The 13,755-nt window shown below is 38.3% G+C and overlaps 1 protein-coding gene across 4 annotated transcripts in view; it reads left to right on the top strand.

Moving 5' to 3' along the window:
- Positions 1-13,755, top strand: part of RAPGEF4 (Rap guanine nucleotide exchange factor 4) — a 151,412-nt gene that overhangs the window by 8,303 nt on the left and 129,354 nt on the right. For all 4 annotated transcript variants that reach the window (XM_027878495.1, XM_027878494.1, XM_027878492.1 and 1 more), the window contains exons 2-3: positions 4,640-4,782; positions 5,857-5,945. In XM_027878495.1, the coding sequence (XP_027734296.1) occupies positions 4,640-4,782; positions 5,857-5,945 (232 nt within the window). The remainder of the gene's footprint in view (positions 1-4,639; positions 4,783-5,856; positions 5,946-13,755) is intronic.

Here is a 13,755-nt window from a genome sequence, read left to right as displayed (position 1 = left end):
TCACATCCAAATAAGGAGGGACAAAATTTCCTTTGAAAAAGCCTTATTGGCATAATTGACTAGAGATTTAACTAGATGTCACTAGCATTGATGCTGTCACTTGTATGTGTAGGCTGTGATGTTGTACTGAAGAAGCAGAAGATAGATGACGTCCTGTGTGAAAACAGTATTACCACCTAATACTTATTATGCTCTGAAGAAATAAATTAGTGGTATCAATAAAAAGCTGGATAAAGCATTCAAGGGTCAAACAAAGCAGAAAGGCTAATAGGGTAGTGAAAATAAATTACTCTCTCCTAATAATTTTATAGCTCTGCTTTGCAACACTGGAAGTTCCCTCCTCTCTTTGGCTACAGTGAAATGGGATGTCAGCACAGTTTGAGGTAAAATTTATTTCAAATTGGGTGGGGCAGCCTAGGGCAGGGGTGCTTCACTGGAGAGAGTAAGTGGAGAAGAGTGGCCTTGCCTTAAAATGCTTCTACTCTAGCTCATATGTCTACCAAACTGTTGAGAGCTGAAGAATTTCAATTAATTTAAAAGAGTTGTTCACATTTTTAGATTAATCTGTGGTCCTATTCCGCGCATTGGTCTTGAGCTTTCAGAAACAGGAGTACACTTAGGAGAAGATAGAAGCTTTAGCAAAAAATCCAGGGGTAGCTGAAGTCTCACTGAAATGCATTTTTTTAACTTTGCATGCTCATGGATATGAAGTTCTAACTGCAGCATCAGCAGTGACGGGACATTGAAGAGCATATCTTCAGTGTGACAGAACAGAATGGAAAGAAATCCTCTCCAGCACTAGTTTAGGAAAGGAGGACTAAGCTCAGTGAGATTGAACAGCAGTGGTGATTACGAAGGAGTGGCTTTAGGGGCTCTGATGTGGTATCTGGAAAAGTCTTTCAGAGGTTTTTGGAGCCATGTGGGAGGTGTAGGGAGATTCGCCTTGGGCTTGACTTTTGCAGCCCATCTCCCTGTTTTGGGGAATGGTTCCTTTCTGGATTAATACCACTGCCCTCTGTAAGTGTGACAACAGTGAAAATAAAGCTTGAATAATTCTCCATCTGCCATAAGCAGTACTTTTCTAATTAATAGATTGAATCGGTAATGTTCTAAGGACTATAGTGTAATATTAGCTGTTTAAATATTATTCCAAACTCTGCTTTACAAAAACCAAGTTTAGAGCAATTTAGTAAGATAGCTGTGATGAGAAAATAAATTTATTTTGTCCTGTCCTTATGTTGTTCCAGGCTAGGCAGCTTGTACTTCAGAAATAGAAAACAAAATTTGGCATCATAAATAGATGAATTAATGTTAATTTAATGGTATTGACAAGTTATAATTATGATAATTTTGTTAAAAGATGGTTTGTAGAAAGTGATCAAAGTTTGCTTGAGTTTTGTGGCAAAGCAGTTAATTGATGCCATGGTGCTTTATTTTTATCATACTCTCTCACAAAGTAATACTATGCTTTTGAAACCAGACTTGTTATAGATTATAAGCACTTATAGAAATGAGTTTGGGTGCTACTATTGTTACACTGCAGTCTGAAGTTTTTACACAGGCAAAATTTCATGTGCTAGTAAGGACTAGGGGCCATATCAGCTTGGGACACCTATTGTTAATTAATTCCATGCTCCTAAACATTGAGGACATTTCCCAGGAGCTCTGAAAAAAATCCAAAGGTATTTTGTTGCCAAACGTTTTCATTTTTATGAACAAGAACTCATGATCTCAACCAAACAGCTGAATCTTAAACTAGCTGTTTGTCTGTGTGTGTCTCATTTGAGAGACATGAATAAGTTGTTATTCTGGGGTACCGTTATTATTTCTTGCCCGTTTCCTTGCTGGTTGGTGTTTTGTTTTTGTTTGGTGTTTTTGTTTGTTTGTGGGTTTTTTGTATTTTTGTTTGTTTGGATGTTTTTGCAAAACACAGCTGGAGGACAGTGTACCTTTTCTAAGATCAGTTAATGGTTAAATCATTCTCTGAAAGCCTGTCCCAAATTCTAGCTTTAATACTAAATGTGCTGGATTAAAATATATGCCCTCCCAGTAAAAATATTTGTGGAAAATATATTTTCACACAGGGATATTAAACCCAGTATGCTTTGAAGAAAGGCTGTTGGAACAAATGGCTTGCTTAGTAGTAATGAACTAGGAAGCTTTGCAAGGAATATAACAATTTTGGGATTGTTACTAAGCATATTTCTTAATAGTTTGTGTTCCTCTTTTACTTTAGAGCATGTCTGAGTGCCCCTCTTCAAATGCCCGTTTCACATCCTCCAAGTGGAAGTAACTGCTGCTAACATGGAGGGCTGTAACTCAGTTGCCTGCCAAAGTAAACCACTAGGAACACTGAAGTTCAATTTGTCTTTCCAAATAGATATGGAGTTTGGTTTCCCACTCCTGTGCTGATGTTTAAAACTAAAAAGCAGGGCTCAGCTGCCTGTGAGAAGGCTTGTCCTTCCATAATAACTCACTTTAATGGGGTCATAAAGCAGTTCCATCAGAAGAAAGGTTTTTCTGCAGTCATGTGCCTGGCACAAAACACCCCTTGCCACAGCAGTGGAAGTGAGCCCTGCTCTCACCTTCTTCTGAACTAAATGGAAACCATGTTCCTGGAGCAACTCAGGAAAAAGTGCTACACAGCCTATGAATTAAATTCCCCCAGTCTTGTCCGTTCAATAGAGTCAAAAGTGGAAGAGGTTTCTGCACCCACATTTCAAAAAGAGCACTGAGACAACAGTGCTGATTAACCTGATGCATACTGTTTGCTAACCCTGTTTTCTTTTCCCCCATCTGACTGCATCAAACTATTAAAACCATTAAACACTGGGATCCTGCAGTCAATTCTATGCAGATGACTTGAATAGAGACTTGAATAGAGTCAGCTGAGAGCAGTTGTAGGAATGAAGCAGTCTCAGGTTTTGTAGGAAAGGGGGATATTCTGAGAACGATCTCTTTTTTTTTTTTTCCCTTGTTGAGTTTTGCTGTTATTTTTGAGATTTCATAAATTAAGGGAGTTAGTGATTCAAGTGCTAGTGTAGTTTGGGTAGGGATCTTGTATAAGTGGATTTTAAATCTGTTAGCAAGCTGCACCTCCTAATCTTCTTAAAAGGATTTTGACAAGAGAGTTAATGCTTATTAGTACTTGTCAGCTAGTGCACAGTCAAAAAGAAGGAATGGGTGAAAATCTTACTTGAAATATTTCAAAAGAGAGCTGTTGTAGTTGATTGTGGTTTGAAGTGGTAAGAGGATGTCACTGTGATGTACAAGCAACTGCACACACTAGAGAATTATTATTCTCATCTGTAGTTAATAAGGGTAAATTGGAGTATAAATGAGGATAGAGATTTAATCCCTCCCAGATGTAATTTAATAAGAAAGATGAGAGGCAGAGATTCAATGTGAGTAGGATCTGAATTTCTTCCCTGAGACAAAGCTTTGGATTACTTAAGTCTTTGATTTCAAAGAGGAATCTTAAAAGAAAATTTTATTGGAAGGAGTGCTTACAACTGTGGGTGTAGCAATAAGGTGATAAAGATGTATTTGTGAACTTAGTCTTTGTTCATTGTAGCTACCTGACTTCTGTTCATTATAGGCTCATCCATGGGCTAAAAGGACGTTTTTGTCAGTAAAATAAATTAGCAACTTTTGAGTGAGTGATAGGTCAAATGATCACTGACAGTTGTCTTTGTGGTACAGCTTTATTCATAAATGATTTCTGCATCTGATCCAGCATGATTTCCTAGGAAAATACTATGTTTCTCTCTGTGTGGTGGTAGGCATTTAGTTTGTTATGAACGATTCTTTCTAATGCTGTCCACCAGTGGTTGGCTTACCTGCTGATTCATAACATTTGATTATCACACTTAAAACATGTTATAGAGCTAATTCACTTTAGTTTCATAAATATGTAGTAATTTTCTGAACCTGCTCATCTACTGGTCCACATGCTTCTATGTTGGAGGGAGTTCTACAATTTTTCTTGAAATCTTGTGTTTTTTGCAGGTGTTGCTGTCATAGATTTTAAATATTTTGAACATTTGAATGAAGATGTTTTACTGTTACCAAGGAAGAGTTAAGATTTTTGCTTGCATATTGAACTTGTCCAACACTAAGAGACAGGAACTTTGTGAAAGAGGATGTACTTATGGAAGTTGTCTTTCTTGCTTTCAAGAGAGAGGAGAAAACAGAACAGTCAAGTCAGTTTATACTCAGTAAAATGCAGAAGAGAAGCTTGAATATAGGAGTTACTGTTTTTATCTAAAGCTTTTCATTTAGCCAGATAGAGAACTTCTGTTCTGGGCACTGATTCCACAGACCTTTTGTATGTTTGAACATCTGTTTGTTTATGTTCCTTTACAAACCTAAAACTATATATCATTGTAAGATCTTTAGGATAAGGGCTGTATCATCATATATACTTTTACAGTGGCTGTTACAGCAGAACTTTGGGGCTAAATGGGCTTCTGGACATTGACTGTGTTGAAATTACAAGAATCCTGCTCAAGTGGATAAAGGGCAGTTGTTAGGATGTCAAAAGGGTTTCATTATGTAGCTGTGAAATGCATATTGGTTTATATTGTATTGATTTATATTTATATTTATATTGAGAATTTTGTCTTTTGTTTTCTTGCAGACCTTTGGAACGTTCTAGTGAAGATGTAGATATAATATTCACACGACTGAAAGAAGTGAAAGCTTTTGAGAAATTTCATCCAAACCTTCTCCAGCAGATATGTCTCTGTGGATATTATGAAAATCTGGAAAAAGGAATCACATGTAAGAGAGCTTTCTATGTTTATCTATTTTATGTAGATAAAATTGGGGTTAGGCTGTAGTTGTCTTTATGAGATTGATGAGAAACAGCCATGAAATGTTTACAGTCATAATCATGGGGTAAGGCAGGACTAAAGTGCTGCTTGCTCTGCAAATGCAGTGTGTATTGAATCTATGGTAACAAGGCACACATTGGATGTAGGACTGCCACTGTTTTGTTGGAAGATTACAAGCTGCTCATTGAACTTAAGCCTCATTCTTTCCATGTAAATGTGTTATTGATCTCTTTTGTAGGTGCTTTGTGCTGTCAGGGGCAAAGGTGTATCACCAAGGCATATCACTAACAGTGTGTGCTTTCCAGTCAATCTGGATAGCAAGCCAGACCTGCAGAGCTGCATATTGCTGCAGGGTGCTTGTACCTGCCCTGGCAGCCCATGTGCCAGGTGCATGTGGACAGCTGTGCTTGGGTCTGTGAAGCTGAGATGGAAATAAGTGCTGGTCCTGTGGTGAGAATCTGTACCAGAGAAATAGCTGATGAAAATCTGTGGTATTAGTAGAATCTCAGATACACCTTAGGTAAATCTGTCACACAGCACTGGGGTTTGCTTACAGTAACAGGAATTTCAGTGCTCTGTAATCACACAGTTGGAATGCCTGGACATCAAAGTCCTGCAGTTACTGTTTTGCCAGAACTCTTACTGAAGTCAGTGGTAGCTGTGTCTGCGTTGGAAGATTATGAATTTCAAAGGGACATTGTTTAGAAAACCTTTTTGTTTGGTTTTCTTTGTTCTGTTGGTTTATTAACTAAGAGAACATTAAAAAGGAAGCAAACTGGAGAGAAGAGTGAAGCAGTTCTACAGGCTCTCATTGTTTCCACAGTGTATTGACCAGTTTACTAAATATGTGCTTTCCAATGTCAATGGAAATATTATTCTAATAGTAAATAAGTAGTCTGATATGGCAAACTGTATAATGCCAGCAGTGACTGCAGAGTTGTAGTAATATGTGGGGAAAATGTTTGTTAATGTTGCTAAACTAAAAGAGTTAGCTCTTATTTACAAGATTTCATCTTTCCAGTATTCCGTCAGGGTGATATTGGGACGAACTGGTATGCTGTTCTGACAGGATCACTGGATGTGAAGGTTTCTGATACAAGCAACCACCAGGTAAAATAGATTTTTCATTGAAACCATCCAGTCAGTAGTACAAAGAAAGAATATGACTTACAGTGAGGTAGATAACAACATACATCGTACATGTATTTTGTCATATCAAAAGCATGTTTCTCTGAGTGTCTTTTAGTCTCAGTTGTCCTTTGACTATGGAGGCAAATCATGCCATTGATTTCAAGAAAACTGAAATGTAATGCTCTGGAAAGGGGTCATTTGAAATTAAGCTAAATATCTAAGAGTTGTTAATTCATTCCCTAGAAATATTTGAATTCAGTTCTTGTTCAGAAAGTTCAAACCAAACCCACTCACAGTGCAGTCTGATAACAGCATAGTGCAGGCTCCACTGCAAGAACAGGAAGGTATCTAACAGCAGAGTATTGGAACTGCTGCCACATTAGACTAGAAGCCTGGAGGTTATACGTATTCAGTGTTAAGAAACAGAAGAACAAGTAGAATTCTTCCCAAATTCCAAGTGGTTTCTCAGTACCTTGGTGCTCCTGGATTTACAGTATTTAGAGCGAATAAAAATACACAAGGATGAGCTACTTCTCTGAGAGAGAGTCTGCCACCCATATTGTCAAATGTCATGCTGACAAGTCAAACACTTCTTGCTGTGAGCTGAGTCTTCTGGGAAGGCATCATGTCCCATTCCCTGCTCCTGTGTTTGAGGTCTGTGATTGTCCCATCATGTGGCTCATCATGGAGTTGTACCTGACATGGGATTTACTGTACCTTCATAGGAGTGGTATAGATACCCAGGATCTGATGTATAACACTAACTATCTGTTTTTCCCACCTTGACTGAATGTTGCATGTGTAGCAGGTGTGTTCTTTGTGCAAAGTTTGGCTGATTGAGGAAGGTTTCTTGCCCATAGCAGAAATTGGATTTTTTCCCCTTTGTTGAGCATCACATCACCAGGGAAATCAGGTCAGAATGCAAGTCAAGGCAGTGTGAGAGTGCTGAGTCTTTCTACTTCTTGCAGTATGATGATAGAGGAGGAACTTCTTTCATATAATTATTTTTAGTAATCTCTTCACTGTTCTAAGTAGAAATTGATTGCGAGTATAATTAGCCTAATTTGAGCAATTCTTGGCATGGCCGTCACTAGTATAGTCACAATTTGGAACAGTACTGGGCTCTTATGAGACCCTTTTCTGTGCAGGTCTAAAGCAATCAGGAATATTTTCTGGTGTTTGCCAAAAGATGGCACTGCACTATTGTTAAGGATCAATGCTCTTTACTGAATCATAGAGGAATACATCTGCACACTCTGAATCTGGGAGTTAAATTAAGAATCTGTTTGGAGTGCTGATTTGTTCTATTAGGTGGAGTATGGAACACTTCAGTTTTTTAATGAATAAAATGTAAATATTTCTTTCTGCTTGTTCAGGTTCACATCTTTTTTTTCCTGCCAATATGAAACTACAGAACTACAGTTCGTGTAGTTCTAGTTCTAGAAATTACATTCTGCAATAATTTCTTAACCTCACGTTTTCTTATCACAGAAGCAATGAACTAAATTCTTACCATTGGCTAGTTGCCATAGGACACAGCCTCACTGCCGAAAGGACACCAGCACATGCATTCACCATTCCTGTCTGGATAAGTTAGGTGTTTGAGGAGTCCTAAATACTATTTATGTCCAATATTTTCTCTGATTTGCTCCAGCTTGGTTATTAGTCCATGTCCCTGCGTTCTTGGTCTCATGCTCCTTCTCTTGCCTGTAGCTCCTGGATGCCCATTCCAGTCTTGTCTGCACTTCTTTGCTGGCATGGTGCTGGTCATTTAGCTTGATGTACTTGCTAGCACCGCCTGCCTGCTGTGCTCACTACAAACCCAGATGGTGAAGGAAATACAGTGTTGTATTGCTGTCAGGGCAGCCCTGACAGACTTGGTTGCCAGCAATGTGCTCTCAGCTGGGAATGGATGACCAGTGATTAGGATATAGGAGTGCTTGTAACCTTCCCTGGAGCACATTTTCCAATAATATCACCCAGGAACCAAAGCTTCCTTTGCAAAGTCATAGCAACGACTAATTGCTCTGCTGTTACCATTATACCATAAATGGCACTCATGCTAATGAGAAATTTCCAGCAGAGCAGAAGAGACACAGAAGTTTACCTGAGTTTACAAGTTTGTAGCCTCACATGAAAGTACAGGATCTTTTCAGGAGAGAGCCTAACTTGTAAATACAAAGTACAGTATGGTTGAAGTGTCTTTAGACATGATGACATCTTCTAATTCTTAAGATGAAGAGGAGGTTGTATTAGGTGAGTTTTCTTGCAGCTTGAATTATCCTATGATTATATCATGATACCCACAGTGTTGATGTAAATAGGGAAAATCAGGTCTCTTTCTTAAAAGTATGAGTCCCAATTTTACAAGGTTTTTATCTGTCTATCTGGAGAACTTAAATTTCATCAAGGCTGGGAATTAATGCATTATGTAACAGCTACCACGTCCTAACTCATTCTGCAGTCACCTTTGGTGTTTAGTAGCTTTCTCCCATAAGAAGTGCGGTACATTTGGTGCCTACTAAGAATGCCTTAATGGCCTTTGTTCCTCCAGAATCATGTAGTTACATGTCTTGCACTAGAAATTATATCCAAATGCACTAATGGATTGGGAATTTAGTATAGCTAGTGAGGTATTAATTCCCACACATCTTGCTGCTCATTTTATCTTACTCATACAGATGTCTATGATTTCTCACAGAAGATATTAGTAATACTCCCGGGCAGATGGAGCTCGTTAGCCTGTAAGGCAATCCATCTACGTCCTGAGGACCTCGCTGCCACTGTCCAAGCTCGCTTGGCCCCTGCAGATGAACCTCAGGATTAAAGGGTGGGCTCAGTTCCCCGCACACTGTGTCTCACCTAAAAAATCCAATGCGCAGGCTGGAAAGTGTAAAGACCTTCCCCAGTTCTTCGTTCGCGAAGACTAGCCATTACTTACTTACTTACTATTAGTAATATTGATTAGGATCAAGTTCAGAATTCATATAAACAGAAATATTCACTTTATCTATTATTTGATATTATGATAACAGGAACCATTGCATCTACTGATTTAGTGCTTTGGTAAAGACAAACACGTGTATTTAGAACTTCATAAAGCCTTGCTTTCATGCTGGTTTGGAAAAAGCCTTTCTGCCTGCTTGCAAAACTGCGTTTTGTCACAAGAGGGCAGTGTTATAACACATAACAAACCGAGTGCCGACAATGCTTGATACTGAAATGGCTATTCCTAAAATTACGTTCGACTATTTGCCATATACCTGTTCTAAAGAGTTTGGCCAGACAAAATGTCTCTGTTACTGTTAGTTCTGTTCCACCGAAGTGGTAAAATATGCTAGTGCTGCTGGTAATTTCACTGGAATGCCATTGGAATGGATACAGAGATTTGATAGGATTACCCATCGAATACATCCTGAGTGGTGTCTGGACTGCTTTTTGTGCAAACTGTTTAGGAATTTTCTCGGTATTCAACAACCAAGAAGAGACTGAAGAGGACTTTTTTAAGGTAAAAATGTCCCACTGTGAATTGCAGAGGTAACTGTAATGAACTGTTTTGGTCTTGGCTTGTTTGTAACAAACAACCTGATAAATATTGTATTTAAAAGTCACAGAAAGACATAGCTAAGTCACCTTCAAAATAAACAGAAAACGCGGCCTCTGTAGAATGTCTCAGAAAAATGTCTTTACCCTCAGTTATGAACAGGTTCTGACTTTAATTTTTATTTAGTACCCAATGTTAGGACAGAGATAAACAGTAATAAAAGTTTCTCTTAGAGATATTCCTGGTTAGATCTTGTCTTAAAAATACTGCTGACTACCTTGTGTTTGTTTGATTTTTGAACTCAGTTTTGAAAATGGACAGAGTCAAAGGATGACTGTTGACAATGTTTCAGAATGAGGCTGGGAATAAATGCTTTATGACAAAAGCATCAGTGTTACATCATTGTCAGATTCTGCAGCATTGTGATTTAGTGAATTAGAATCAGTGCCTTTTACCCCAAATGACTCAGATTTATATTCTTATCTGGTGAAATGTGAAGGAATGAAAGAAGAAAGGCAAACACCAAACAACACTTTGCTCTGCAGTTTTGCTGTAGTTTGCCAGCTGAATCATAGTGTGTGCTGGGGCCAGCTTATCTCGCCTGTGTTTTGGTGGAGCTTTTTTAAGCTGATCGATTTTTAAAAGCAGACCAAACTGAACACAGGGCATCGACTTAACAAACAATTAACCTATTTTAGAAAAGCTTTAAAGGAGGAGCTGTGAGTGCTTGGAGGGTACAGCAGTGTCAACTGTAAGAAGAGGCAGAAGGCCAGGGGTGAAAAGTTAGTGGGGTTGCTGAGAAGAATGGTTGTGAAGAAAGAGGTTTGTATGTCCACATAACAGCTAGAAGAAATTCATGGCTGTTTGAAACTGAGGGCAAAGGAGGCATGTGATAAGATGAAGTAGCAACAGAGAAAGGGATTTAAACAGGACAATACTGCTTGCAGTACCTTGCAGTACTGCTTTCTACATGTAAATGCCATTATGCGTGCGTGTAAATAGCCATTATGTATTTTGGAGATAACCTATGTGAAACTGCCACATAGGTTTGTACAGTAGTTTGTAGTGTAGTGTAAATATGCCCAAGCTTGATTGAAAGTGTTTAGTTTCACCATGAGAACTGCTCTACCCATTGTAACACAGAGATTAGCTGGACTAATACTCAGCTGCGAAGCAGGGTGTATTGGCTCATGCTCAGCTTCTAAGTGTTGTGGTTCTGCTAATTTTAGTTTTTAACTTAGCTTATTGGAAGTTAATACAGAAAAATCAATTCACTTCTCTCTGCCAGGTGACCTAGGAAAAAGTCCAAGTCATTGCAGGTAGTTTTTAGAAGATCAGATAGAAAGAAATGGGAATTACGAATGTGTTATTGCAGTACAGTTAATCTGAACTATAAATATTTTAATTAGATACTAGAAGAAAAGCTGATCACAGTCTTTCTAGAAGCATAATGCCTCCTTTGAGCAAATCACTTTGTCTTGTGTAAAGAGGATGGTCTAAAATATGTTTACATAATACAGTTTTAGTGTGGGAAGGTATTTCTGTTACTGTTAGAAGTAGTTTGATAAGGGATCCTATAGGAATGGCTGAATCACTTCAGTAAAGATAATGAACAGAAAGGGAACAGAAAAAGTACTTCATGGTTTCTCATTATCAAGGGAGATTTTTGCTGAGGACAAACTGAACTGTGTCAAAGTAATAATAAACTTCTCAAAATGCCACCTTTTGCAAATCTCCAGTTAAACATGGAGATGGTATGGTGTCCTAGAGGGACACAGGTGCAGAGGTGAGATAAAGGTGCAAGGTATGGGAAAACGATGAAATTAAAAATAAACTAGCTGCATCAACTCCCTTATAAACTCAAAGTGTTGAATAAACTAAAATTTCAAAGAAATGTCCTTAATCCCTTTGAGCCTGGAATCTTGTAATTTTTTTCCCTATTGTCTTCATTTCTCTTTCAGACACCGTGAATTTATTTACACACAGTACAAAAATTCTGGTTGCCAGGTTGAAAAACAGAAGGTGTCACAAGTCAGGAAGGAGCATGGGGGGATGAGTCTTGTGGTGGTGGGGGAGGGAATAAGGTAGAGCCTTGTTTATGATTTTCATCCATTCCATAGAATTGTCTCATGAATTCAATAATGTTTTAGATTGATGGGGGGGTGATGAGGAGGTTTAACAAATCTGCCACTGTGTGTGTCTCACTTGGCAGTAACAGCCAGTGAAACCGAATACACAAACAGCCTCTGAACGCTACCATTTTATAGTGTGTTCAGAGGACACCAGCGGAAACAGTCTCACCTTTTTTAAGTCTAATACTGCCTTTTAAATAGCTGTTTGAATGTTAGCTGGTTACCAGCAGCTAGAATCCCCTGCTGCTTCTGGGATTGCAGAGGGGAACAGCAAACTGGGGTTTGAGCTGCCAGCAATCCTCCTGAAGTCTACACTGAACAGCGGGAGATTCTTGAGTGTAAGGTTAACAGGTGTAATAGAAAGCACACCTGATTCCCCAGGAGGCTGGAGGTGTTATAAACAAGGGGCAGCGAGAAAATGGGACTCTGAAATCTTGAAGAAGACATAAGGTCCTTCTCTCTGGCTACATGTGAAACTGCATCTCTGTGGAGAACAGTGATGGCTGGGGAAAAAGCTGAAAGAACTTCATAGAAGCTTGGACTTTCATTTAATGAATGTAGATAGACCATTCCAGCCTCTTGACCTAACACCCCACAGTGTTAATTTATTTCTCCAGCTGAAGAGCTGCCTCATCAGAATTGTAAACAGTCAAAAGAAGGTGAAGTGTTCCAAATGAGTTCTACATTTTTGGAGGGAACGGGGAGGGAGTGAGAAAAAACACTGTTTATGATCCACCTGATGGAAAAGTTTCTTTTATGCCAGGCTGTTTGGTTGTCCTGCCCTTAAGAGAGTTCTTTTATGTGAACTTTCTAAATAGAGTTGAGAAGAATGTATTGGACATTTGGAGATCGAATTTTGTGTGACCAGTAGGCACATTTTCTCTGTAGCTCCTTTGAGTGCAGTTGTGAGTGTGGTAGCATGCATATAGTGTTTCAGCTCTGAAAGGTGAGCTTGTTAAGGCAGAACTTCAGTGTTTAACCTATATTATAGTCTGTTTTCAGAGACCTCTATTTATCTGCCTAGGTACACATTCCCAAATATTCTTTCTGTTAACAAAACCTGTTCTTATTTGCCTTCCTTGAAAATGTATTTCTGGTAGTTGTTAAGTTCTTCATAGATCTTTTCTGAGACATAATTGATTTTGTTTTCCTGAACATATAATTTTATATGGTAACATCTGTGTAAGAGCAATTTGCTATGGTTCAGGGAACTGGATTGTCATGGGCTTTTGTCTTTGTATTGCAATTATAAAGCTACTAACTTGATCTTAATAACATTTGCCTATTACAACTTATTAGATGCATGAAAGGAAAACAGTGCCATTTTAAACACAGTAAATGATGCTGAAATAAGCTCATGTGTCTCTCTTGTATTATCAACCAAAAGGGTAGCAGAAGTTTCTGCTTTGATTTTTTGTAGGCATTGCATGAGTTCTACATTTTAGAATTAAACTAAATTTCTCAGATTGTATCAAGTAAAGTTAGTGTGTGTTTTTATATATTTATGTGTATTTGTGTGCACATATCATTTCCTTTGTCAAGTACAGTTTTGAATTTTCAATACTATTTTTTAAAATTACTTAACAGGCGGTCAATTAAGGGCCGTCTTAGAAAAAGACATATGTAAGTGTTCAGCTTCAAGCCTGTGCTCAGGAGCATAGCAACGTGCAAGCCTAGAATAGAACATGGATCTAAAGATCTTGACTCAGCAAGTTCTTTAATTGCTAGTTTTTGACGGAGAGGCACCTGAGACATACATTCATGACCTATGAGATCTCAAATATGTCTGCTTTATTAGGATAGCTCAGAGGTTTTATAGCATCCGTACTCCGGGTCTCGTGACAAGAAACATACAATTGGATACAGACTACTGTCCAGCTGTAAACATCCATTACAAATACCTTTATAATTGGACATTAACAGATAACAGGGCAATAGTTTACTTTAACAAACTCCACCTTCTTCTTGCCACTCATTTTTCTTTGTTCTTAAAAAGACACCCGTAGCCATCTTGGGACCTATAACTTATAGTACTTATAAAACTATGTGAAGGTTTATAAAAGTCTATAAAAGTACCACACACAATATAAATTGCTCACACATTCATTATGTT

The sequence above is a fragment of the Empidonax traillii genome, unplaced genomic scaffold, assembly GCF_003031625.1.
Source record: "Empidonax traillii isolate 1590-97213 ecotype Southwest subspecies unplaced genomic scaffold, ASM303162v1 scaffold42:size1813164, whole genome shotgun sequence".
In the NCBI taxonomy this organism is placed as follows: domain Eukaryota; kingdom Metazoa; phylum Chordata; class Aves; order Passeriformes; family Tyrannidae; genus Empidonax; species Empidonax traillii.
Note: the sequence above shows the minus strand (reverse complement) of the source record. Positions and strands in the feature narration are given on the sequence as shown.